We start from the raw sequence: 26,647 nt of genomic DNA on the forward strand, positions 1-26,647 counted from the left end.
ACCGCTCTGTCTTCTTAGAGTCTTAGACTTGTGAACTGTAGTGCCTGAAGGGTTTGTAATTGTATGGTGATCATGGGCGATCATTACTACTGCCTGGAAAAGTAGCATGATACAATGGTTCCAGAACCGGAAATCAGGAAAACCTAAGTTCCAGGTTTACCTTTCATACAATGGTTTTATGACTTCAAGCAACCCTTTAAGACCAGAATTTGTAGAGAAAGGGACTAATTTGTATTGGTCAACTAAGTCTTTTCACCTCAGAGTTCCCAATATTAATGAAATCACAGGTACTATCCTTATTGCTATATTTATTCTAGAATAACTACTAGTAGTACTACTACTAATTGTATCCTATTTATTTCCAAACCATGCTGTTTTCTAGTTATAATGTCATTGCAACTTGAATCTTGGGCTCTTGCCCTGCGTCTTCTTGACTCCAATGAGTGAACTCTGGCCTTATCTTGCCCAGGACCTGAGCTTCCATGCCACTTCCTAGCTACCTTCTCACCAGCCTTTCATACCCCACTGTTTCCATCACCCAACCTCAAGTAGAATGTAAGCTCTGTGAGGCCAAGAACTATCATGCTTGTTTATATTTTTTTATTCCTAGAGATTAGTACTGTGCCTAGTATATGGGAAGCATTTAATAAATGTGTTCTCATTCATTCATCTTCATAGTATTACCTCCTTTATGCAATGAGGAAGCCAAGCATTAGTAAACAGAAACTAAGTATTAGAAAATTGAAAGTTTTTGCATTAAACTTCTTAAATATTCTCGCCAGTGTTTCTTTTTCTTAGCATAGTGATACACATCTCTTTTCATCCCTTCTGCCTAGCAGATTAATTTTAATTTATAATGTTATATTACACTAATGCGTATTATACCACTTAAGTATAATCTTTGAGTCTTTAATACCAATTTCTAGGTGCTCAGAGACCATTTCTGCTCCACCAAACACTTTCTTTTGCCTCCTTGTAAATTTGGAGCCATTGTGGGATTTTCAATGGCTTTGGGTGGCAGAAGACATAAAAATGGAATATCTTTGGATTGAAAGATAAGGTTGATGAGACTTGGTGGATCTATGTTTCTCAAAGTAAACACAGCTCACTTCAGCAAAGAGAAAGCAAGATACTCCAAGGCTTGCAGAGTAATGTCAAATAGAGTTATAGATAAAAAGAGAGAATTGTTATAAAAATGAACTTGAATAGTGATATTTCTGGATTATGGATAGAACTAATGTGAGTCCATTTATATGGTTATGGGAAAGTAGATTAAGTAGATCTCTTAGCATTAAATCATGCCTTTTTCTTAGCATTTCTCTTATTCTCTTCCTAGTCTGTGAATACCAGTCAGCGAAGAGATGACCCTCTTGTACTCCTCAGCAGTGGCCTCACTTCAAATCAGCATCAGTTACTGAATGAGCTTGCAAAAGTTCTTAAGGCTAAAATATGTACTGAGTTTAATAATACAGGTAAGTAGTTTTCTTAATTTGGAAAGACCCTTTGTACTTGAGAATTTACTATAAGTCTGTGCCATTGAATTGGGAAGGGGTATTTTGGGTCTTAAATAAAACTAACCACTCTTTCCTCATTTTTAATTTTATTCTATTGTTCAGTTGATTTTTGGTTGTGTCCAACTCGTCATGACCCCATTTGGGGTTTTCCTGGCAAAGTTACCTGGAATGGTTTGCTATTTCCTTCTCCAGCTCATTTTATAGGACACACAGGGTTAAGTGTGCCCCATGGTCACATAGCTAGTTAAGTGCCTGAGGCCAGATTTGAATTCAAGATGAGTCTTCTTCACTCCAAGCCTGGCACTATATCCACTGCATCACCTCATTGCTTTTAGATTATAACTATAATTTAATTACTCTAAAGACCTCCTGGCATGGAAACTCCACATTCATGTAGAGCAGTAACTATTCTGTGACTGTCATAGTTTTCATAGTTCTCTAGATCACTAAGAAACTGAGTAACATATACAGTGGTCACCTACCCAGGAGGCCAGACTTTAACATTAGTCTTCTTGTCACTCTGGCTAGACCTCTCTCCCTAAGCCAGTCTTTTACTTATACTGTACTTTAATAATGATGAAGTACCAATATTTGAAGTAGAGTTTAAAGCTTCCTGGCTTGGTGTAATATAGTTTATATTCAAGTCAAATAAAAAATTTACTATTGACATAGTGATAAAATTTTGTTTATGTGTGTTTTTGTCTGTGTTTTTTTATAAAACCGGTATTTAATTGGGGTGAGGAATTCACAGTATATACACTCCTCTTACCAAGGCAGATCAGCATCTTATTTGTGACTTATAATCTTAGAAAATTCTTTGGTGCATGAAGAAATTAAATGACTTGCCTTGGGAATCACAGGACTTAGTTTGAACCCAGACTTCCTTGATTCTTGAGTCTGACCTCTATACCATTGCCCCTCTGCAGAGGACACCACCATTTATCATTTTAAAGAAAGAAAAGGTAAAGAATCTAGATTTAGAAGTAATATTGATATGACCCATGAATACAAACAGCAAATAAAACTACCCTATGCTTAAAAAGTTAAAAATGTTGGTTTTGGTGCATGTCCGGCTACAGCTTTATAAAATGTGGAATGAGAAGGGATAATGAGCTTACTTCTTGGTAAGTAGTTTATTTTGGATTGTATTTATTTTTCTCATCCTGTTTCTTTTCTATCCTAGTCACTCACATCATTGTTCCTGGTGATACAGTCCAGAGAACCATGAAATGTATTCTCGGTATCATCAGTGGATGCTGGATCCTGAAATTTGATTGTAAGTATTGCCTTTGGTGGAATTACATATTGAATTATAGTCGACTTGTATTTCATTTTCTACAATATGCAGTCTGTGGTGTGTTAGGTAACTACTTTTGAAAAAGTCAGTTGATTTTTCACACTTAGGGTCATTACTTAGAGTGACTTCTCATAAATTTCTAAATGCTGTTATTTAGGCAGATGGAGATATATTTTGTAATACTAGCCCAGGGATCTCTTCCTCCCAAGAACTTCTGTTTCAGTGCCTCTGCATTTCATTTTAGCAGCTTGTATGATGCTGTTCCTTACAGATAATATTACTTCTCCTGTCTCTGTTCCATCAGCTAGCCTGGAATACTCTCCCACCCTGTCTCTTCCACTTAGTCTCTTTGTTCTTTCAAGACTTAGCTCAAGCACCATTTTCTGCAGGATCTTTTCTTGGAAATTGTTACCTTCTACCTATTCTGTGCTTGTATTTAATCCTTCTTCCTGAATTTCCTTATCCACAGAGTATCATGACAAACCACTAGTATCTTTGCCAAGAAAACTCAAATGGAGTCAGACATGATTAGAAAATGACTAAATAACAAATAGAAATGAGGAAATATTATATAGATTATATATAGATATATGGGAATCAGGGCAGCTAGGTGGCACAGTGGATAGAGCACTGGCCCTGGAGTCAGGCAGACCCTGGTTCAAATGTGGCCTCAGACACTTAAAAATTGCTTACCTGTGTGACCTTAGGCAAGTCACTTAACCCCACTGCCTTGCAAAAAAGCCAAACAAGCAATATATAGATTTATAGATTTATTTCATGATGAGTCATTCATTAAAATGTCAACTCCTTGAGGCCAGGTACTGTTTTTGCCATTCTTTGTATATCTAGGGCTTAGCACAGTACACATTTGAGTACTTGATAAAAGCTTCCTGACTGATTAATTAATTGAATTGTTTAATTTCAAATAAAGCAGGTAAACAAATATCTTAATATGACACTTGGATAAAAAAAACTTACCTTTTATTCAAAGGATGATCCAAAGTAGGATTTTAGAGGATATATTGTATGATTGTGTAATTTATTGTATTAAAGGATATTTTGTAATATATATTGTATGATTAGTATTGAATCATTGGGTTTATATATATTCTATCATGTGTATATATATATGTATATATGTGTGTGTGTGTATGTATATATATAAATATATATATATATTTGCATATATATGCATACATAAAATATGTCTATATTCTTTTTTGATCCAGACTTGTGATTTTATTGGCATGTGGGATCCCTAGTATAGAAATTCCTTTCACAGATGGGTTATGTTGATAACTGTAATTTAGAATCCTGGAGAATTTCCTGGTGAACTGATGAAGATAATCATTATGTGACAGAGAGAAGATTTGAACCCAGGTTTCTAGCCAAGTTTTTCTGATTCCTAGTCTTGCCTCTATCTACTATACAATGCTCCCTCTCACAGTAATGGTTATTATTACTAAATATGCTAGGTAGCATCATAAAATCTAAAATATATTTCAAAGATAGTGAATGATCAGTTTTTTACTGAGTCAGTGAAATAGCGACAGTAGTTTACATGGCAGACACTGTTCTAATTGTTAGCACTTTACAAATATTATCTCATTTGATCTTCACCACAACCTTGCAGGGAAGGGGGGAGGCAGCTGCTATTGTTATCCCCATGTTACAGGGAGTTTCACTTGTGCAAGGTTCTACTGTTAGTAAAAATGTTTGAGTTTGAACTCGAGTCTCCCTGCCCCCAACTCCAGTATCAGCCCCTTAGCTGACTTAGCGAAGCAGTGCAATGGAACAGGTCCATTATTGTGCTTAGTACAGTCCTGAGTCAGGAAATTTGAGTTCACCTTCCTGCTAGGCCACTTGATTCCCATATATCTTTTTGTTTATTTGTTTGTTTTTAAGGTTACACAGGTAGGTAATTTTTAAGTGTCTGAGGCCAGATTTGAAGGCAGGTCCTGCTGACTCTAGGGCCGGTGCTCTGTCTACTGCCACCTAGCTGCCCTGATTCCCGTATATCTTTAGACAGATTTCCTGGGCTTCCATCATTCAAGTGTCCTAAGCATCTTACTAAACAAAGTATTATACAATGAGAAAAAAAAGAGCAAAAACAGCTCTTGCCCTCAGGGAGCTTACATTTAATGGAGAAGACAGCTATACATAGAGTAGATGGAAGGTAAGCTTTCTAGGGCAAGGTTTCTAGCACCTTGGGGATTCAGGAGAAGCCTGGTAGCATTGAAGTTGAGATTTGATGAATGGCAGGGATTACAAGAAAAGAGATGAGAGAAGAGCACCCTCTATTATTCTCTTTTTACAGATGGGAGAAAAAAGTAAAGACTTGTTTTTAGTCTGAGGTTGGATTTGAACCCACAACTTCTGACTCTGTGTCCACCACTCCATTCTCTTTGTTACCTGGTGCCTTAGTGTTTGCAATACCAAGTGTTGGGTGGCTGGGAAGATGATGGTGTCCTTGATAACAGTAGGGAAATTCAGAAGAGAACTAGGTTTGGAGAGAAAGATAATGAAGGAATTTGTCCAAGGGCTCCAAAACCTGAGAGTCCCACAGCCTTGCCACTAACTCAGCAACAATGGCAATATTGAATTGATTATGCTTCCCACACTGGAAAATTGAGGCAAAGATGGAGAAATCAGACTACATTCATGCTGGCAGGATAACTGAGAAGTTCAGGAGATTAGATTGCCTCACCAAACAGTTTCATGAACATATAATTCTGTTTTCAACCACATGGAAATACTTCTAACTCAAATTATTGATCCTGGTGAAACAGAACATAGAGGAAGTTGTATAGGATGTAAGTTTTTTTTATTCTAATCATTTATCTTCGGTTTTTATTGGTTTATTGGTTAAAAAAAATATTTCAAGTTAGTGAATTAGTATTACCTGAAATGGCTTATATATTTGTTACTTTTTGGAAAATATCGTAATAAAATGTTTTATTTCAGTTTAACTTTATTCAACTTGTTTTTGAAATACTTATTTGTACACCCATTCAACTATTTATGTGCATATCCTTTTTAAAGGCAACTACTTGTCTTCCCTATTGGGAGACTTTGGTAATAACTCATAGGCCTAATGTAACTTAAGTGGCTATAATTAACAATACTGCTCCATCTGTTCCCACCAGTCCCTGTTATTAGTCTTCTTCAGAGTCATTACAAGTTAAGGATTGTTATAACAAATAATTGGACTCATGCTGGTGGAACATTTGTCTCAGAAAAGAGTTTCACCATGACTATGTCTTTTCAGTTCCCTCTCTTATTTATATACCTTCATATATTTCCAGACTGAAGTCCATTTGACCTTGATGGAAAAAATTATCATTTGAAAATCATATGTGGATTGTTGGGTATTATCTATAACAATACCAATTACTTTTAAAGTTCAGAAGTTACCCATTCTAACCCATTCCTGACTCATGAATCCCTCCTACAATTTTTCTGATCAACAGTCATCCCGGCTTACTTTGACTGAAGCTTTGTAGGTGCGGAGAATTACTACCTCCTGAGGTACCATAGTATGTTTTTCGAAAGCAATAATTATTGCAAAGATTTTCCTTCTCTTACTCAGAATCTGTTCTCAACTGGGTGAAAGCGGAACAAAGCTTTTTTCTCTTCACAACAGTCTTTTTAAAATATTTAAAGAGAATTGGGATATCTCTCTTGTCTCCTTACACCCTTAGTCTCCTTTTCTTTAAGTTAGAAATCTGTTGAATACAACCAATTTTAGATGATCTACCTGACTGCAGAGCTATGAATTACCCAGGGGGCCATCAGAAAAATAGAGGACCAGATGGAAAGACCTCCTAGCCTTTTCTATGAACTTTTAGTTATTATGCAAAACAGCGTATGTAGAGGCTCTCTTTTGAAATGTATTTAACCTGCTCCCTTCCAAATTGCAATTCCCTTGGTAATCTTAATTTCAGATTGACACATCCTAGTCCTTGACTCCATCCTAACTACTGTCTTAGATTTATTCCTGCTTATCTGTTCTTTGTAAAAGAGGCTGCCAATTCCAGATACGGTCTTATCAGAGTAGTGTATCATAGGAGTATGATCCCTTGTTTTGGATGCTGTGCTGATCTTATTGCTATTTGGTCATTACCACCTTGGAGACACAAACTAAGCATAGAGACAGTTAAAATCTTGATTTCCTATTCTTAGGTCCCAGCTTTGGTTCAGTGACCCTTTATATGTTTGTTGTTTTTTAACCCGGATTTGGTTATTAGATAAAAGAAAAGCAAATTTAAACAGCTCTGTAAGGTTATATAGCCAGAATAGATATAATTAAAGATAAAGTAAGTTTAGAAAAACTAGTAAAGAATAGACTATGAGTGAAGTCATGACTTGGTTCAAATGTTCTAGAAAAATAGTTTGAACTTACTAGAAAAAAAGTGACTGAATTTTTTGAACTCACTGCTCTTCTTATATCCCAAGAAAGAGACAAAAGTCTCTCATATATACCAAGATCTTCATAGGAATGCTTTCTGTGGTGGCACAGAAAAACACATGGATGCTTATTGATTGGGAAATGATTTGATAAATTCTGGTTTATAAATGTAATGGTATATCATCACTCTTTAAAAAGGTCCATATCTGGAATTCAGACAGAAGTGGGATGTATGATACAAAATTAACTGATATGGAGTGAAATAAATAGAGCTAGGAAAACATTATACTGAATCAATAAAACATTATCAGCTTAAAAGACAATAAAATGAGCTTGATTATTCTGTGATCTGTCCTGGAGAAGAGATGAGAGAAACCACATCTCTACTTAGCCAGCCACTAGAGTCTAAATTTCCAACGATTGTAATATGAATGGAGTTCATTGTAGAACTAGAATTGCCAAGACTTGGCAGCTGATAAGGTAGGGGGAGTGAATATGAACGAAGAGGCAAAGTTGACTTATAGATTGTGAACCTGGGTTATTCAAAAAGGAGATGACGGTCCCAATAGGAATAAGGGTTAGAGAGAAATAGGGTTATAAGTTACAGTAACAAGTTCAACTTTATTAACATTGAGTTTAATTCCTCTGGAACACCATGAGGAGATGTCTGGAAATCCTGAATTCTGAATAAAGATATAGACTGGATTTGTAGATTTTGGAGTTGTCTGTCTGGACATGATAGCTGCATATATGGTCTCTGAAAAGAGACCAAACAGCATAGAATGAGAAGGAAAAAACCCAGGACAGTTAGACTTCCATTTCCAGTAAGATGCAGGAATGATGTTCCTTCAGAGGAGACTGAGAATGAACAGATAGGAAGAGAATCATGAGAGAAATATATGACGACTCCGGGAAGAAGCTATCTAGAACAGAGATATCATGCATGCCTGCTACAATCAAATTCTGGAACCAGGTTAAGATATTTATCAAATTAAATTAAAATGCAATAGAACAAAAAGAATGCTAATATTTGGTTTTCTAAGGCTTACAGGGATTCTTATGTTCAATTTAGTGGCCCAATTTCTATTTGAATTTGACATCAGTGGTCTAGAAGAAAGGGGGGTTGGGTGTCAGCAGTTCCAGAAGCTACAGAAAGTCAGGAAGAATGAGGACTGACCAAAAAAAAAAAGCCATTAGATTTAGCAACAAATATATCATTAATGGCCTCAGAGGCAACATTTTGGTAGAGTGGTAGAGATAGCAGCAATGTCTACTTATGCCTACTAGGCTAGTTTTTAATTAAAAGGTAATGAAACCATCTTTGAGACTTAATTGGTCCAAAGAACTAAGGTTCAACTTATTGATGTATTCTTGCATGCTTCAGGTCAAAAATCCAACACATGAAAGAATGTCTCTCTGGCTTAGCGCATGCTTTAAAAAAAATAGTATTTTATATTTTTCCAATTGCATATATAGACAATTTATAACAGTCATTTTAAAGAAAATTGTGTTATAAATGTTCTCTTTTCCTCCCCCCTCTCTTCCCTCTTCTCTAGGATGTTAAACAATTTTTGATTTAGGTTTTATATGTATAATGCACAATTTTTTACCTGTATCACTATGGAGAATATGTAGGCAACAAAGCATTCCAAAGTACACCAATTGTGTATTCTTGCTGAATATTTTTTCATACCACTATTAAATATTTTTTTAACTATATGATGATTCCTGGTTGTATCATTGTAAAAGAGAAACCAAATTATAAAAGGATAGAAATTGAGAAAGTGAACTCAAGCGATGTAGATGAGTTTTCCTTTTAAAAAAACCCATCTTTTTATTCTGAATTCAACCAGCACTAAAAACGAATGAACATTTCCATATATAAAATGAAGCAGAAAAAAGGAATTATATGTGAAATCACTGACTATTACACAACAGTTTGCTTTAAAGAAAGATTTCATTTATGTGTGTGTGTATATATATATATATATTCATATATGATAAGTTAAACATGATACTTATAAAGTTATCTATTTTTGTTTCCTTCTGAATTTCCTTAGTTTGTCTATGGAAAGGGGAAAAGAGCTAGCTTGAAGGGATAAGGTCAAGTGAATTTTTTTTTAAGGATAGAAATATCTGGTTGCTATGAGCCAGTAGATAAGGAGGCTTTCAAAATTAATTGCAAAGATTTATGACTTATTAAAAATAGGTCTTGTGTCTGGGATAATCTAATACAATGATGGCTATTAGGAAGTTCCTAAATTGGCTTAGGCATACAGAAGGATTCTAATACTCATTTTTCTTGAATAGGACCCTTCTGTGGAACTAGATTCTAAGAGAAAGTTCTTATATTGGAAATTCCCTGTAGTTGACATTATTTTGTTTACTTTTTAAATAAAAGATTTTCTTTGTCACCAAATAAAACTGCCAAATGATGTCATTTTAATTTAAAATATTTGGTCTTAGATTATTGACTTGAAAATTGATATAACTCCTATTAAGGTGAAAATTCCTTACAGTTGACATAGATATTATTTTTGTTTTACTTTTTTTTAAAACAATGCCAAAGACTCCTTTGAAACCAAATAAAACCTCCAATGTTGTTTGATTTTGAGATTATTGACTTGGTGATTATTTCAATCCTTATTTGGTATCTTTTAGAATGCTATCCTAATAGATCAAGGTGGCATCTCATTAGACACCAGATTTAATATTCCTAAATCCAGAACAGTGATTCTTTTTTGTTAAGATAATAAACACTTATTAAGCTCTTGAAGTCACTGTAGTAGACACTAAAGATAAAAGGACTAAAATGAAACCATTCTTTAAGGAGCTTACATCCTTCTGGAAAGGATACAGCATACTCCAGAAAAGTAAATATTGTGTATAGGGATGAGTGCTGGATTTTGTTGTCCATTAATTTAACAAGTTCCCAGTTGAGACAATTCTTATGACCACTACACGAATCTTAGAAGTTGCCTAAAATAATGGGAGATTGGATAAATTGAAGCTCTTATACACCGCTTCTCAAATACAATGTAAATTCAATGTCATCTTAGGAATGAGAATTGGGCTGATCAGAATGATCTCCTGTAGGAAACCAGGGATCTTTTAAAGTACCAAAATATGACATCCTAACTCGATAGGTCAGTCAACATGCATTTGTCTATTAGCATTGCATTTTTATTTTATTTTATTTTATTTTATTTTATTTTATTTTATTTAGGTTTTTGCAAGGCAAATGGGGTTAAGTGGCTTGCCCAAGGCCACACAGCTAGGTAATTATTAAGTGTCTGAGGCTGGATTTGAACTCAGGTACTCCTGACTCTAGGGCCGGTACTCTATCCAATGCACCACCTAGCTGCTCCTTAGCATTACATTTTAGAAGTGAACCTGAGTTCAGGTGATAGGTCCTCTGAAACATTAGTCTTGCAACCATGGACAAATCACCAAACTCTCAATACTTGATAAACTCTCTAAAGACTAAACTATAGACAAGGTGTTTTTTCTGTTTTGGGGTCAGGGGAAATTTCCATATTAAAGTTCCTTTTGTGGATGAAATTAGAAGTCAAATCCAAAAAGAACCTCAATATTTACTTACACATGTACCTAAACAAGCAAAGGATCAGTTAGCATAGATTCATGACTTCTCTTTTCACTTGTTTGATAACCAGGATTTGTTTTTTAATCATATTTTTACCAAAACAAGGTCAGTTATTTCTGTTTATATAAAATAGCAAGTTAGCTTAGTGTAAATAGATCACTGGATTTGAGAGTCAGGAAGACCTGGGTTCAAATACCTCCTTAGAAACTCACTGGTTGTGATATCTTGAGTAGGTTATTTAACCTGTCAAGTTCTGCTTTATCATCTTTATATAAAATAGGCATAATAATAGTACCTTCCTTACTGTTGTGAGCATCAGGTGAACTAATATAAAAGGATGAAATAAGATAAATAGGATATTTTTGCATACCTTGAAATGCTGAATAAGTATTATTATTTTAAAACACTGTTATGGTGGCAGCCATCCATTTTACCATCATTAGACTCCAGAAGAAGAGTTATGAGTCAAAGTAAGTCTTCTCTTAACAGTAACCTCTAAACATCAGTGAGCCAAAGTTCACAGTTATGATAGAGAACTCTATAGAGATTTCAGCTTTGAATCAGTACTGGCAATCAATTTGAAAAAAAAAACAATAGTCTGTCTGTAACATTGACATTGTGAAGTAATTCTATTTCTTTTAGCCTATAATTTCCACAAAAATAGGAAACTAGAGATCATAGGGTAGAATTAACCTCAAAAAGGATCATCTTTCTTAAAGGCCTACATTTATAGCTTTCCATATAGAGGCAAATCTGTCATCAATAAAACAATTCTAGCATAATTAGCCTATTTCTTTATTATGAAACTCTTGTGCATTCCTAACTCTAGAGGCAGCATGGGATAATGAAGAGAATTGTTCAAGTCAGAAAAAAAAACCCAAGATCGAAATTCTTCTTTTACACTTTTAACTTGCCTAAAGCTCAGTTTCCTGACCTGTAAAACAGGGATAATAATAATAATACTTATCTCAGCACTTCTGAGAGCCTCAAATTTTGAGATATGTAATGCACTTTGTCAATTTTAAGGTATTATATAAAGGTTGTTTATTATTATGTAATCTTTTCCCTTCTCTTTATACTTAATCCAGTTCTTTTTCTCATTGAAAGTAGAAAACTCATCATTTTTAATTAGATTATTGGATCATAGGTTTAGAGCTGGAGGGGTGGGGGATGTCTGAGATCATCTAATCCAACATTCATTTTCTGAAGCTTGAGAACTTAATAAAAAGTCGAGATAAAATGAGCATATAGCATTTTTATATTGGAACAGACATGACATAAATCTGTTATTCTCTTTTTGTAGGGAATGTAAATTCATATGAAATAGAACAAGAATGTATGTATTTAAACTTTTAATATGCGTGAGGGAGAAAAGCACATTACATACCTAGCAAATTATCCAAGTAAACAAGTTTGTTTTTTTCCTCCAATGTTTTATTCTTCAGTTGGAATCTGAGAATGCTGTGACATTTTTAAAAGAGTACAATTCTAATTTTAACGAAATTTTGCTAGTTGTCTGAAAAGATGAAGACAAAAGATCCCTAAACCATGGTATGCTTAGACAGCTTTAGGTTTTTAAAGCCTATCTTGCAAATCAGTATAGATGGTTATTGGGCCATAGGATAGTGGGGAACTGGAAGGGAACTGAGAACTCATCTGTTGTAAGCCCCTTATTTTATAAATAAGGCTACTCCCCAAGCCCCAAAGACACATACATACTACAGACTCTAAGGAAACATACACACACACACACACAAACCCTACAAGAAATACATGCACACTCTAGAAGCTATATGGTGTAGTAAATAAGGGATTGACCTGAGGAAATAAGGAAAGCCTGAGCCTCTGAAATACCTTGGCTGTGCTTCTTGGCTACCCCAAATCTTTTAGTACATCCAAGCAACATTCAGAGATTATAAATTGCAGAACAGTGGGGGCATTATTCTATATAAAATATGCAGATATTTTTATAAATATTATAATAAATAATATTCATATTATATTATAACATGCAAATAATACAACTTGGTGAGATTTCATTGATATAAAGCGGCCCCTTGTTTAGAAATCACTTGCGGTTCATTTGTTTTAGAGTTCTTGTCTCCAAAGCTGGGAGCAGGCAGAGATTTGACCCCAAAGCATATAACCAGTTATGGAGTGAGAAAATGGGTCACTCCCTCTGTTACTTGTCTGTAATTTAAACACCTAAAGTTGATCTGAAGTTTAAACGAGGTTAATTAGATCCCTTGGTCAGGATCAAACAGCTAGTAGGTTCCCTAAGTGAAATTTGAACCCAAACCTACCTGAAATCATCCACTTTGCCCAGCTTCCTTAATGCTAGGCTGATTGATAGACCACATCTCAAAGTGAAAAATAAATTTTTTATCAAAAATATGTGACATTCTGCTGAACACAACTTTTAAGAGTAGAAGGGTTTATCTTTGTGATGGAGATGAAGAAAAACCTAAATTTGTGTTATGAAAAGAACAATCAATAAGTTCATGCATTACCTTATTTTTCAAAACATTAATTGTTTAAGACAATTCTGCCTAAATGAAAGCCATTAGTACTTGAAATTACAGTTTGCATTTCATCAGTTTTGTGCACCTGATCTTTCATAACAGTTAGATTTGCCAAATAAATTTTCATACTGTAATGATCCTAATTAAGGCAGTGGCTATTAGCTCCTAAAATAGAAGGCTAAATAGAGTATAAATTTCCTTTTAATTTTCTCCGATTTTAGATATAAATCCGAGTTTAATATTAAATAACTATGCATCTTTTTTCAGAGTTATTTTGTTTAATCTACAAGCTTTATATAACTTATTTTGAAAAGGAAAAAGACAAAAACAACAAAAAATCAAAATAAAATAAAATGTGAAAAATGACAGTATGCAAAAATGAGTCTATTCCACTTTTCAAAAGCAAGATAAGCATCTATTTCTTAAAAATAGTCATCTATATACTAATAAGGGGTAAATTTATTGAGATTCTGAGTCTTTTATTTTAGTAATTGTGTTTAGCTGGACTTTCTAATTAATGTTTGTGATAAAATGTGGCAGCTTGTTTCATAGTAGAATTTGGTTTGCTTATCAATATGCATTAAACTGAATTATATTACATATATTCTATTGTGTAAGAAAAGAGGTTTTCAATACACATAGATTAGTAATTAGAATTTTGGCTTAAAAAGTGAAGGATGAGAACATGAACATTAAATGGAGTTTACATGCAATCATAAAACCTAATGGCCTTGACAATATTATTTTAATCATTTTCTGTGGTCTGTAAAGCCCAGCTACAAGTTAAGATCTCTTAGATGGACCATTAACTTTGATTTTATATTTTCTGTCATTATTTTGATTTTCATTTACTCTCTCTCATCTATGGATTTTTGTCATGGCTAATTTCTTTGACCTTTCACCCTCCCCCCCCTTCTCCCACTTGTTTAAAATTGCAAAAGTCATATTTATGTGAATGGTTACTTTTTTTTTTTACCTTCTGTGCATATATTCTTTGCATATATTTTTTTTTCTTTTTAAAAACTGTGTGACATCATCATAAAACTCCTGGCTACAAAATGAAATGAAATTTGATTATGGCAAAATCTGGTGTTTCTATGTGTCAGGGACCATTGTTTATTTTGAAGGAGGTTGGACCCAGTAGTAGAAATACATGCTATTATATTATATACTTTAATGCTTTTGGCTTTCACGCTAGAAATGCCTGCAAGCATTCCAAACATGGTTTGATTAGGAAATTGAATTTTGGAAGGGGATGCTATGTATTTTCAGATGTACTCTTCTCCCAATTCTGCCCCCAGCTTTTATGATTTGAAACTGTTACCTTTTCATTTCTGTCACTTTTCAGATAACCAGCACAACTTTGTGATAAATAATTTTGAGGGATTTAGAAAGAATTCTGATCTATCTGTTACCCTTACATTTGGCAAAATAGATTTCTTGTTCTTGTTCCAGTGTTTCAGATTAGAGGTTAACAATAAAATTTTAATTTGGGGACCTAGAGCAATGATTGCACCCTCTCCTCTGCATGTAGATTTTTTTCTCTCTACATGCCATATAATGCTACGTACTTTTGTCTTTTTATTCCCCCTACTGTAGTGAGCTTTTCTTACTTGGAGAGTTCTTAACCATACAAGAAGTAAAAAAATCCTAAAGACTAAAATATATTATTTTTTGATTATATGAGATTATTTTGAGATATTATAAGATATTTTTGATAAATAAAATGAGAAACTTTTACACTCTTTATCAATGTAATTTAGAGAAGGAAAGCAGTTGATTAAGGGAAAGTCTTTGTATCAAATATATAAGAGTGAGACCAAGACCATTGGATAATTGACTAAAGAATTTCTACTAGCAGTTCTCAAAGAAGACTTACAAATTTCTACAGATAATTATAAAAGAAATTTTAATCACAACAACATTGGTGCAAAAGAATTGGAAATTGAGGGGATGCCCATCAATTGGGGAATGACCGAACAAGTTATAGTATATCAAAAAATAAAATAAATTATTATTGCTCTGTAAGAAACAATGAATATACAGATTTCAGAAAAACCTGGAAAGACTTAATATGAACTCATGCTGAGTGAAATGAGCAGAACCAGGAGAATATTGTATATCTCAACAGAAACATTGTGCATTGATCCACTGATGGCCCTAACTCTTCTCAGCAATTCAACAATCAAAGACAATTCTGATGATGATGTTGATGTTTGTCCTTCATTCTTGAAGACCATGATATCAGGGAAGCGATGCCATGACAAGCACATGAATTGAACTTGAATAAGAGGGAGCTGTGCTAAGTTACCTGCCTCACTTTCTCCTCCAGTCATCTGAATCCAGTGGCCAGATACGAATCAGGATGACTGGAGATGGCTCTGGGTCTAAGGCAGTCAGGGTTCAATGACTTGCGCCAGTCACACAGCTAATAAGTATCAAACGTCCGAGACTGGATTCAAAGTCTGGTCCTCCTGACTCCAAGACTGGTACTCTAAAGGACTTGCAATGGAAAATGCCATCCACATCCAGAGAAAGAATTCTGAAATCTGAATGTAGATGAAAGCATACTATTTTTACCTTTTTAAATTTGATTTTTGCTTTTTCCTTCTCGTGGTTTTTCCCCTTTTATTCTGATTCTTGTATAGCATGACTGATATGGAAATTTGTGTGACACAATTGTACATGTAAACCTATATCAGATTACTTGCTGTCCTAGGGTGGATGAGGGAAGAATAGAAGGAAGAAAACATTACAAAAATAAATGTTGCAAATTATCTTAATATATAATTGGAAAAACAAATGAATAATTTTTAAAAACCCTGAGTTTTCAAAACTTTTTATCCTGCCATTTGGCAAAGATGACAAAAAATAGGAGTAATCAATATTGGAGTAGATGTTGAAATATATTGTTGATGGAGCTATGAATTGGTTAAACCATTGTCTGAAGAATTTTGGAATTATACTAATAAAATAACGAGAATATTTATCTATTTTGACCTAGGAATCTCAATTCTTAGCATGACCTAAAGGGAGAATCAAAGATAGAAAGTTTATTCTTTTATTCATCAAAATGTTCATAGCAAAATCATAGCAAAAAAGTGGAAACAAAGTTTCATACTCAAATCATTTGGCAAAATGACTAAGCAAATGATGATACATAAATGTAATGGAATTATACAGTGCTTTAAGAAACGAAGAATTACAGAGAATTCAAAGGAACATAGGAAGGATTAAATAAAATGAAGTAATCAAAACAGGAAAATAATATGCACAGTGACCAGAGTGTAAATGAAAATAACAGAAACTCTTAAAACACTATGTACTTAGAATGTCCAAGCTTATCTTCCCCACTGTCCCCTCCCCCCCAAAAAAGAGAGATGAGAAAGTGTACCTCCATCTCTCCTCCATTGGACAGGTGGGAGTCTGTGGATGTGTAGAGTATTGTGTTATCTCCATTTCACAGACTAGAAAACTGAGATCCAAAAAGGAATTGCTTTGCCCAAATTATACAGTTAATAAGTGGCAACAAATAGACCTCAGAACTCCCCAACTTCGGTCTTTCCCCTCCAGCATTCCCCTTCTCCTTTCTTAAGCATTTATCTTTCCAAATGGCAAAAGCTTTTGCTTAAAAAAAAATTTCCTGTCCTTGCCTCCATCCACAAGCTGCATTAGATTAATATGCAGAGACAACTGTCATTACTGTTGTGGGTAGGGATGAATTAATGACTTTGAATTAAACAGCATTTGGGGAATTGTGTAGCTTACCTAAAAAGTGTTATGATCAAGGGAAAGGGAAGCCTAACATGAAAGAGGGTAGACATGATCAGGAATACATCTGGGCTGAAAGACACTCTTAGTTTTAATAGGGTAGGTAGGTCATCTCTGTTTTTCTGAAAAATGACAGCTTCTGTCAGCATCTTAACTTTTAATGGAAAATTTGAAAAGCAAATAGGCTAAAATAAAAAATGCATTTTTAGAAAGACACTGACCCACTTGAAAATGTGCATTTGGCAAATTCCAAAGCCTGTTGGTTCTCCTAGAGCAGCGGGTCTTGTTCCTGTAAAACCTCTTATTTAGAGAGTATTGACCAATGACGCCAGGTAATTTGCAGAGGCACTTACAGGTTAGACCATTGTGTTTTGTACTACTTTGGAGAAAAGGATCAAGTCCCTTTACTGAGGGAAATGAGCTTAGCCAGAAATGAAGATGTACTTTGTTTCACCGAAATAGATGTTTGGTCGAGGAAATAATATTTCAGCAAAATAAATCAACCAAAAAAGCATTTTTCTCAGCTTTTGGGAATTTAAAAAAAATACTGGGCATGCTTTCATTTTATTTCATGATTGAGGTAAATTTAGGAAAATTTAGAAGAAAAATTAGGCTTAGAAGTTTAAAGATGTGATAGTATATGTCTGAATGGGAAAATCCTGACAAAGTATTCAAAGAGAAAATGTAAAATAGTGTCTTGTTTATATTTCAGCACTTTTCTTTTGAATGATAAAAGCCATTTTGGTAATGATATGAAAATGGTAATCTATAAAAGCTTTAGAGTTGAAATTTTTAAAAAATTAACTCATTTTCAGAATCTATTAAACAAGGCTAATTCCACTTTGGAGAAAATAATCTTTCTGAGGATTCCATTATCCCAAAGTTTGGATAAGTTATGCTTATAAACATCATTTTTCAGTCTGTTTAGAATGGCTAATATGTTCTCAAAGAACAGGTCAAAAGGTCTATATCTATCAGCGCATTGAATGTTTTGACCTCCCAACAAATATGGAAAGTCATTCTTTTCCCTTTAAATTTATTAAAATATTCCAACCATCCTTCAGTAATCAGTACCAAATTGTCCTGATGGCAGGAACTGGTCTTTTGTCTCTTTGTATCCCCACATCTTACCACAGTATCTGGCCCATTGTAGGTGATTAACAAATATTTATCAGTTGATTGAGGGAGTACTATCAGTAGTCTGGATTAAATAATATGTTGATACATTTTATGTTGTACTTTTTAAAAAAAATTTTTTTTCAAATTTCCCCCGTTACATGTGAAAACAAATTTTTAGTATTTGGTTTTAAAATTTTGAGTTCCAAGTTTTTCCCCTTCTTCCCACCCACCCACTCCTTCATTGAAAAAAAGCAAGCAATTTGGTATAGGTTATAAATATGTAGTCGTGAAAAACATTCCTATGACCAGGGGCTGCTAGATTGTACAGTGGATAGAGTATCAGCCCTGGAGTTAGAAGGACCTGAGTTCAAATTAGACCTCAGACACTTAATAATTACCTAGCTGTGTGGCCTTGGGCAAGCCACTTAACTAACCCTTAAGCCTTGCCAAAAAAAAAAATTCCCATGATATTCACATTTTGAAAGAAAACATAAGACTTCTTTCTCTCCACTCCCTAAAAAAAATAAAACTCAAGAAAAATAAAGTAAAAATTTTAAAAAAAAAGGATGCTTCAATCTGTATTTTAGAACCATCAGCTCTTTCTCTAGGGATGGACAGCATTCTTTATCATAAGTCATCTACAGTTGATCATCCTATGATATTGCTGTTGCAATAAATTTCACATTGCCTCTGCTCTTAAAAATCTTTCCAGATTTTATTGAGAGCATCCTACTCATCATTTCTCACAATTTGTTCAGCCATTCCCCAACTGATAGACATCCCGTCAATTTCTAATTTCTTGCCACCAGAAAAAACTGCTATAAATATCTACCTATATCTATATCTATATCTATATATCACTATCTATCTATCCTTTTCCTTTTTACTTTTCATCTCTTATAATACAGACCTAGTTGTGGCATTGCCGGGTCAAAGGGTAGGCATGGTTTTATAGCCCTTGAGCTATAATTCCAAATTGCAAACGGTTGAATCCTTTTACCATTCCTTCAACAGTGCAGTAATGTTTCATTTTCCCCCTCTGACTTTTGTTTTCCTTTTCTGTCTTATTAGTCGATCTAATAGGTTTAAGATAATACCTCAGAATTGTTTTAATTTGTATTTCTCCAGTCAGTAGTGAGTTAGAACTTATGACCAAAGATAACAGATAATCTCATCTGAAAACTTCATAATATTTGATCATTTATCAATTGAGGAATGGCTCTCATTTTTTATAAATTTGACTCAATTCTCAGTGTTTGAGAAATGAGACTTTTATCAAAGAAATTTGTTTCAATTTTTTTCCCTCCACAGTTACTATTAAATGTATATTTCCCTCCATCCTCTTCCCCCCCTCCCGCTCCCCATTTGTTGTATTCTTTGTCACTTCTCAAAAGTGTTTTGCTTCTGACTACCCCCTCCTCCATACTGCCCTCCCTTTTATCACCCCTCTTCCCTTTCTCTTCTGCCTTCTCCTCCTTCATTCTTGTAGGGTAAGATAGATTTCTATACCTAATTGAGTGTATATGTGATTCCCTCTTTGAGCCAATTCTGATAAAAGCAAGATTCACTCACTCCTTCTTGAACCTCACTTTAAAAACATTTACTTGCCTCTTTTATGTGAAATAATTTACCCCATCTAACTCCTCTTTTCTCACTCCTTAATTGTATTTTTTTAGAATATTATCCCTTCATATTCAACTCTCACCTGTGTCCTGTTTATACACACACACACATATTCCTTATAACAGTCCTAATAAAAGAAAAAGTTCATGAATTATCAACATCCTCTTTCCATTTAGTACTCTAAACAGTTCGACATCACTAAGTCCTTTATGATTTCTGTTTTCCCATTTACCTTTTTATGCTTCACATAGGTCTGGTATTGAAGAACAAATTTTCTATTCAGCTCTGGTATTCTCATCAGCAAAATCTGAAATGTCCTCTTTCATTGAATGTCAGTCTTTCCCCCTGAAAGAGTATACTCAATATTGCTTGGTGGTTGAGTCTTGCCTTCTGGAATATCATATTCCAAATCCTACTATCCTTTAGTGGAAAAGCTGCTAAATCTTTTGTAATCCTGACTATAGTCCTATGATACTTGGATTGTTTCTTTCTGGCTACTTGCAGTATTTTCCCCTTGACCTCGAATTCTGGAATTTGGTCATAATATTCCTGGGGGATTTCATTACATCTCTTTCAGGAAGTAAATAGTAGATTTTTCCAATTTCTATTTTACCCTCTGGTTCTAGAATATCAGGACAATTTTACTTGCTAATTTCTTTAAAGATAATGTCTAGGCTCATTTTTCTTTTTTGCAAGGCAATGGGGTTAAGTGGCTTGCCCAAGGCCATGCACCTAGGTAATTATTAAGTGTCTGAGGCAGGATTTAAACCCAAGTACTCCTGACTCCAGGGCCGGTGCTTTATCCAATGTGCCATCTAGCCACCTCTAGGCTCATTTTTTGATCATGACTTTCAAGTCCAATAATTTTTAAATTATCTCTCCTGTATATATTTTCCAAATCAGTTGTTTTTCCAATGAGATATTTCACATTGTCTTCTGGTTTTTCATTCTTTTGGTTTTGTATTATCGTTTCTTGGTTTCTCCTAAAGTCATTATCTCTTTGTTCATTTCAAAATTTTAAGATGTGTTCTTCAGTACCTCCTTTTCCATTTGACATCTTCTGCTTTTTAACTTTTTTTTCTAAAGTTTGACCTATTTTGACCAGTTGTTTTTTTAAGACATTTTTCTCCTTATTGACTTTTTGTACCTCTTTTTCCATTTGACCTAATCTGGTTTTTAAGATGTATTTTCTTCAAGATTTTTCAAATCATTTTTGAACTCTTCTATGATCTGAAACCAATTCATATTTTTCTTGGAGGCTTTAACTTTTTTATCTTGTGAGTGTGTATTTTGATATGCCTTATTGCCATTGTAATTTTCTATGGTCGTATTTTTTTGCTTGTTTTCTCATTTCCCCAGTCTGTGACTTGATTTTAACTCTTTGTTAAAGTGGGGTTCTGCTTCCAGAGTGGAGAGTGCACTGTCCCAAGCTTTTGGAGTTTTGGGGCCACTGTTTTCAGAGATACTTCTAGGGATCTGCAATTTTTCAATTCCTCCAAGGTGGTACGGTCCGAGGAGAGAGGTTTGCCGCTCTCTTGACCTGTGCTCTCTCTATGGGTGGCCACGAGTCCTCTTTTCTGTTCTGGAACTGTGAATAGGGTCTTTGCTCCCCTAATGCAACAAGCTCTGTTGTGCTACCACTGCACGTCTTCTGGATTTGACCCCAATCCAAGGATGGGCAAAGCAGCAGAGTCCTGCCTCAGTAGTAGCAAAAAGACCCCTGTTAGCTCCTTCTGACCCCTTCCCATCTGCAGCCAAGAGTTCTGCTGATTCGGTGGCTCCCAAAGGGCTGCTCCTGGTCTGCCATTGCTCACTGAGGCTGTGCAGGACTCTGCCTCCTCTCTCTCTCACCTGGTACAATAGACTTTTTCTGCAGAGCTTCCAAATTGTCTTGGGCTGGAAAATTGTTTTACTCCATCTTTTTGTGGATTCTGCCACTCTAAAATTTGTTTAGAGTCATCATTTAAAGGTATTTGGAGGCATTTGAGGGAGAGCTCTGGTGAACCCCTGCCTCTACTCTACCATCTTGGCTCCCCCATGCTATATACTTGAGGTATCATTTGATTTCTTTCTGATCTTAAAATATTTTACTGTCCAATCTATCCCATTTATCACCTTTGTTTTTAAGATTATTTTTAAATATCTCAACAGACTTTTTTCCATTTTTTAATATACTTTTCAGTAATACGTGACAAATTTTTTATGTTGAAGAGAAAATCCCTACCTAAAGTGATAGAAAATGTGGGTGTTGCCAGGAGACAATCTTGTTGAGTCAATAAAAACCCAATGCATTAGACCATCACTGGTTCATTAAGTAATTAACATTAATGCACCAATTTTTTGAGAGGGCCCTAACTATTATTGATGATTATGTGTCAGCATGTCACTTCTAACCATGGTCTCTGCCAAAGGGTACCCTGCCTTTCTTTTTCTACCAGTGAATTCTGTAATTAACCTTGTATTAAAATAAATCTATTCTTTGTTAAAGGAAGTTCATATAGGTATATGTCAAGAATTGGAGCAATAAGCCTATTCTAAAATCTGTTCAGGTGGAGGTCATTAATACTGTTTGAGTTTCTCATATGGTATATGGAGTTTAATCAAAAATTTTATTTTATTATTTTGTGAGTATTTTATTATTTTGTGAGCAATCTAGAATTTTATTTTTAGCCTTATAAATTTCATCTAAAAATTGTTTTCCTTGATTTATCCATGTTTCCTGTGTTTTATTTTTTACACTTTATTTAATTTAATTTTTAATTACGTGCAAAGGTTTTCAACATTCATCCATTTGCAAACTTATGAGTTCCACATTTTTTTTTTTTTTGCTGCTTCCTCCTTTATTCACCCCCTCCTCCCCATGGCAGTGAAGAATCTGATATAAATTGTACATATATAATCATGTTCAACTATTTCCATATTAATCATGTGGTAAAAGAAGACTTATAACTTAGGGGGATAAAACTATGAGAAAGAAAGAAATTTTTAAAAGTAAATATGGTAGGCCTTGCTCTGCACTCAAACTCCATAGTTTTGGGAAGGTTTTTTTTTTTTTCTGAATGTGAATGTCATTTTCCATAATATGTCTCTCAGTTGTCTTTGATCCACTTTGTTTATTTTTAAGGGTTTTTTTCCTGTCCATGTCTTGTAGTAGGAAGAGAACCAAATATGAAGCTAGAAGATCTGGTCCAAATTTCACCTCTGCCACTTTCTACTTGTATGACTTTGAATAAATTTGTTTTACTTGTAGGTCTGAGTTATTTTTTATAAAATAGTAGATTAGCCTTGATGACAGCTATAGTCTCTTCCCATTGTCTCATTATGAACCTATTTTTTCACATGATTTTATTAATGCAGGATTCAGTAATTCTTTTTGTACAGAGCTATAGTGGACATAAAAGAAAAATAACAAGGAAATTTGGCTTACCAGACTTGACAAAACATCTGCTTCATTCTGTGAACCCCAAAGTTCTTTGTTATAAAAAGATAGGGAAAAAAATGTTCTCAGTTAAGATTAATCCCCCTTGAAGGAGATAGATATTCCTTAGCTTCCTGTTCAACTTATGAGTACTTACCACCTTTCCCCAAGGTGGGGAATATCCTCTCTCAGGACACCATTTGTTTATTACAGAAAAATAATGTGCAGGTGTTGAAATTTTCTATGACATCTCTGTTGGATTCCTAATTTGGCAGAATCAAGTAAAAACCCACATGAGGAAGCTTTAAACTTTATGAAAATTTCACATAATGTTCTTAGTGTTCAAAATGATAAAGTGGTCATCTCATATTTCTGAGGGTCATCCCTTGTAAAAGGGATTGCTGACTGTTCTCAATCATTTGGAAGCAAGATAGGAATATCTTAAGATAATTTACACATCCTTGCTTTTCCATTTTCTTCATTTAGTCAGAAAATGCAGATAAATAAATGATGTGGCTGTGATCTGGTATTTCCATTCCCTTCTTTTGGGAATTGTGGTAATTATTATCATTTTATTTTAAAGTTATGGGAAATTTTGTCTTTAAAGATCTGGCAAGTCCATGACACAAATAAGGTTGAGAGCATCTGACATAGATTGTGATAATTAAATGTTTGTGTATATATGCTATCTCTGTATGTAAGGCAAAGAGATATCAAATTCACAATTATAAAATTATATTATTTCAGTGATTCTCCTCTAATGAAAATTGGCTTGAAGAAAGGATTTACTCCAGATTGACTTAAAAAATATAAAAAAAGAAAAATGGACCAACCAACTTTTAATATCCTTAATTGACAATTTTTTAAGTTGACATCCCCCATTGTGTCAGTTTTGTGATTTTAAAGTGCCTACCCACAGAAAAAGGACTTATGAAAAGAAGACATCTTTCATATTAATTTTAATAGCTCTATTATCATGTTAATGTATAAATAGCAGAAATACAAAGTCCTTTTGGCATCCAAAACCCAAATTATCACCTTCTTTTACTTTTACAAATAATACCAAAGGATGTCAACTTAGCTGGCACTTTTTAGAATACATAAGGAAGTTAACTCTCGAATTTTTTCCAGCTATATTGGTCTCAGAGTATTGACTCAAACTGATTTTTATCTGAAAAAATAATTGACTTTTATTTAAGAAAAATTTTAGTGGAGTTTATTGATGCTTTCTGTTTATTTTACTACCTCAGTAATTTTTTCAATAAACTCTTCCCATAGAAACCTCACTTATTTTTTAAAGAAAAAAGTTGGTCAAAACTTACTGACAGTTATCTATCAACAGGTTATGCAGCACTTTATTCCACCTTTCTCCTAAAAGTTCAACTGCCATCTTGAACAAAGATTGATCAAGTATTGACCTCAATTTTCATTATTTTTACTGATTTTTCCTTTATGTTTGTCCAGTGTTTTCCTGGTTCCACTCTCTCTAACATCAGTTCATACCATGTTTTCCTGAATCCACTGTATTTGTTGCTTGTCATGGCAAGATAATCCATTAATCATGTTTCACAATTTGCATAGCTATGCCTCCATTGATAGGTGTCTAGTTTTTTCCATAAGGTTTTTACTTACACAAAAAAGTGGTGCTATTAATATTTTGATGTTTATAATTGTATATTTAAATGACCCTTTTGTCATTAATCTCCTTGGACCTTCCATATAGTCAAGTTTTAGGTTTAATTTCTAGATTATTTTCTACAATGCTTAGACCATTTCACAGCTCCAGCAACTTAGTATTATTGTGTTTGGCTTTTCATAACCCCAATACCATCAAATTTCATTGGTGTGAAATCATACCTCATCATTGTTTCCATGTATTCTGTATTTTTCTTATTAATGATTTGGAGCATTATAGCATTTCATATAAGTCTAGTTAAAGATTTTATTTCTTGAAAACGTCATATCTTTGATATTTTCTAATGAAAAATTACTGTCATATTTTGTGATTATTTCTTGAATTTTACAGATATCAAACTTTAATTAAAGTTGCCAAGAATAAAGGCCTTCCAGCCTCCCTCTCTCCTGACCCTCCTTCCCTTCCCCAGGGCTCCAACTTGGACTCTTTATCTAAATGTGACCTCACTCTGTCATCACCTATTTTTAAATTTAAATAATAAATGTTGATTGATGGGGAAATTAAAAAAAATAAAAGCCTTAATTTATATCTAGGATACCTTTTCCAATTTTTCTCCCCTGACCCCCAAATAAAATACTTGTCTTAATTTAAATATACTGATCTATGTACCTATTGTCTCACCTGAAAGAATGTCAGTTCTTTTTTTATTGATGTTTTACTTTTCTAAATACATGTAGTGAAAGTTTTCTTTTTGACATTTATCCATATACCTATACACATTTCTAAGATAGAAAATTTCCTTCAACCCTCCCTTCCCACCCCCCTCCCCTCAGTGGCAAACAGGTTAATACTGTATTTGCACATTTATGCATGTTTAGAGGTTAACTATTTTTGTTATGAGGAATTAGGATTAAGGGAAAGAAATACATAAGAGATATTTTTTTAAAAAGTAAATGTAGTATTCCTCAGATTCTGAAGGATTTTGTTTTGTTTTGTTTTGTTTTTCTTTGTCCTAGAGTTGTCCTAGCTCTCTGAACTGCTGAGAGGAGCTGCTTCCATCAAGGTTGTTTATCTCACAATGTTGATGTTAATGTCTGCATTGTTCTCTTGGTTCTACTCCCTTCGCTCAGCATCAGATTCTATAACTATTCTATCTTCTCTAGAGTTCGACCATTTATTAATCACCTGGCTGTGTGACCTTGAGCAAGTAACGTAACTCAATTACCTTGTAACCCCCCCCCTACATATATTCTAAAGCAACAATTATCAAAACTTTTGCAATAAAACTGTTCATACCCTTTGACCCAGCAATTCCAATTCTAGGACTATATCCAGAAGAAATAAAAAAATGGGAAAAGTCCCAAATGTTCCAAAATATTCATAGCAGCTCTTTTTGTAATGCCAAAGAATTAGAAATTGAGGGGGTGCCCATTAATTGGGGAGTGGTTAAACAACTTATGGTACATGAATATTATGGAATACTATTGTTCTATAAGAAACCATAAATAGAATGTAAGTTCTTTGAGGGTAGGTATTATTTCATATTTGTCTCCAGTGTCATGCCCATAATAGACCCTAGCCCCAAATTTGATTTCACCTAGCTCATTTTTTGAGGCAGCTCCTTAGCTTACTTTCACAGCTACTGGAATACTTAAGAAAACCATCACATGACTTCTCTTTGTATGTATGCATATGAGATATAGATATGTATAATTATCTCTATACACACAGATAG

The 26,647-nt window shown here is 34.1% G+C and overlaps 1 protein-coding gene across 2 annotated transcripts in view; it reads left to right on the plus strand.

Moving 5' to 3' along the window:
• Positions 1 to 26,647, plus strand: part of BARD1 (BRCA1 associated RING domain 1) — a 140,590-nt gene that overhangs the window by 105,676 nt on the left and 8,267 nt on the right. For both annotated transcript variants that reach the window (XM_074191441.1, XM_074191442.1), the window contains 2 exons: positions 1,337 to 1,472; positions 2,698 to 2,790. In XM_074191441.1, coding sequence (XP_074047542.1) covers positions 1,337 to 1,472; positions 2,698 to 2,790 — 229 coding nt within the window. The remainder of the gene's footprint in view (positions 1 to 1,336; positions 1,473 to 2,697; positions 2,791 to 26,647) is intronic.

This window comes from Macrotis lagotis, chromosome 6 (genome assembly GCF_037893015.1).
Source record: "Macrotis lagotis isolate mMagLag1 chromosome 6, bilby.v1.9.chrom.fasta, whole genome shotgun sequence".
Lineage (NCBI taxonomy): Eukaryota > Metazoa > Chordata > Mammalia > Peramelemorphia > Peramelidae > Macrotis > Macrotis lagotis.